Here is a 1229-nt window from a genome sequence, read left to right on the forward strand (position 1 = left end):
CCCCGGCGGCGCCCGGGGTGCGGCCCTTTCGCCGTCGCCCCCTGGCCCGGCCGCGGCCCATAAAACGGCCGCGGCCGCCTGGCGACGCCGGCCCAGGAATGCCCCGCGGCCTGGGAGCTGCGGCAACACGGCCGCCTCGCCGGGGCCCTAGCCGGCGGGGCGCCGCCGCCAGCGAGCTTGCCCCCTCCCCCGCGCCCCTCTTCTGCCAGGCCTCATGTGAAAGCGACGGCCCCGGGAGCGGCCGAATGTTCTCGCCCGGGCGGAGGCCTCTCGCGGGCTGGTGCGGCGCCCGCGTCCCGATCGCGACGGCCTCTCAAGCCCGAGGCGCGCCGCGCGTGTGCCCTCGCGACCCCCCCCCCGGGTGCATGTGTGTGGTCCTGAGATGCGCGTGTCCCCCCGGCGGCCGGAGGCATCCAGTTCGGTGCTCTGCCGAGCACATGACCCAGGGCAAGGACATTCCCGCGGAGCCATCGTGATCCGATCACACGACCGTCTCCCGGACCGTTTCCCCGCCCGCTCGCGGGTCTCGCCAAATCCGCGCATCCCTGCGCGTCCTCCCCCCCCCCCCCCCTCTCCGGGGCCCGTTGGCCGGGGCGGGCGGGGATGCGAACGGGCGCGGGCGATCGCCGTCGGGCGCCCCGACAGTTGGCAGCTAGATCTTGTCCCCGGCGCCGCCCGTCCTCCGATCTGCCGGGGCCCGATGCAAGTCTATTGCGGTTCGCCCCCGGCGCATCTCTCTCTCTCCCTCTCTCTCCCGTGGGGGGGGGGGGGGTCTGCTTTTGAACAGGTCCGCGCGAGGGCGGAGAAGCTTCTGTGTGACACACGGCGGCCGAGTACCCTGGAAAGGGGGCCCAACGCCGTGGCACCTCGGGGCGGTTGGGGCAGCCTTCCTCCCCTCCCCCTCCCCCCTTGCTGCCCTTCCCTCTGTTGCCCGCCGTCTGTTGGATCTATCTTTGTTTGCGGCTCGCGTGCTGTGCTCTCCTCCCCTGTTTTTTCTCCCGCCGCCTGGAGCGCGAAGCCGAGCGACATGTCGACCATCCAGGATCTGTGGGGGTCCCTGCCTGCAGGTCACCCCAACTTCCAGTTTGCTGCCTCCTCCTCGGCTTCTTCATCCTCCTCCTACTCGATGGTGCGTGTATGTGTGTATCTGTCTGTCTGTGTATCTGTGTATCTGTCTGTCTGTCTGTCTGTCTGTCTGTCTGTCTGTGTATCTGTGTGTCTGTCTGTGT

At 70.1% G+C, this 1229-nt stretch overlaps 1 protein-coding gene across 2 annotated transcripts in view; it reads left to right on the forward strand.

Moving 5' to 3' along the window:
• Positions 1-911: 911 nt before the first annotated feature.
• The window catches only part of H696_05472, a 4414-nt gene continuing 4096 nt past the window's right edge, over positions 912-1229 (forward strand). For both annotated transcript variants that reach the window (XM_009499298.1, XM_009499299.1), the window contains exon 1: positions 912-1129. In XM_009499298.1, the coding sequence (XP_009497573.1) occupies positions 1028-1129 (102 nt within the window). In that variant the 5' untranslated portion in view covers positions 912-1027. The remainder of the gene's footprint in view (positions 1130-1229) is intronic.

Source organism: Fonticula alba (genome assembly GCF_000388065.1).
Source record: "Fonticula alba strain ATCC 38817 unplaced genomic scaffold supercont2.11, whole genome shotgun sequence".
Lineage (NCBI taxonomy): Eukaryota > Rotosphaerida > Fonticulaceae > Fonticula > Fonticula alba.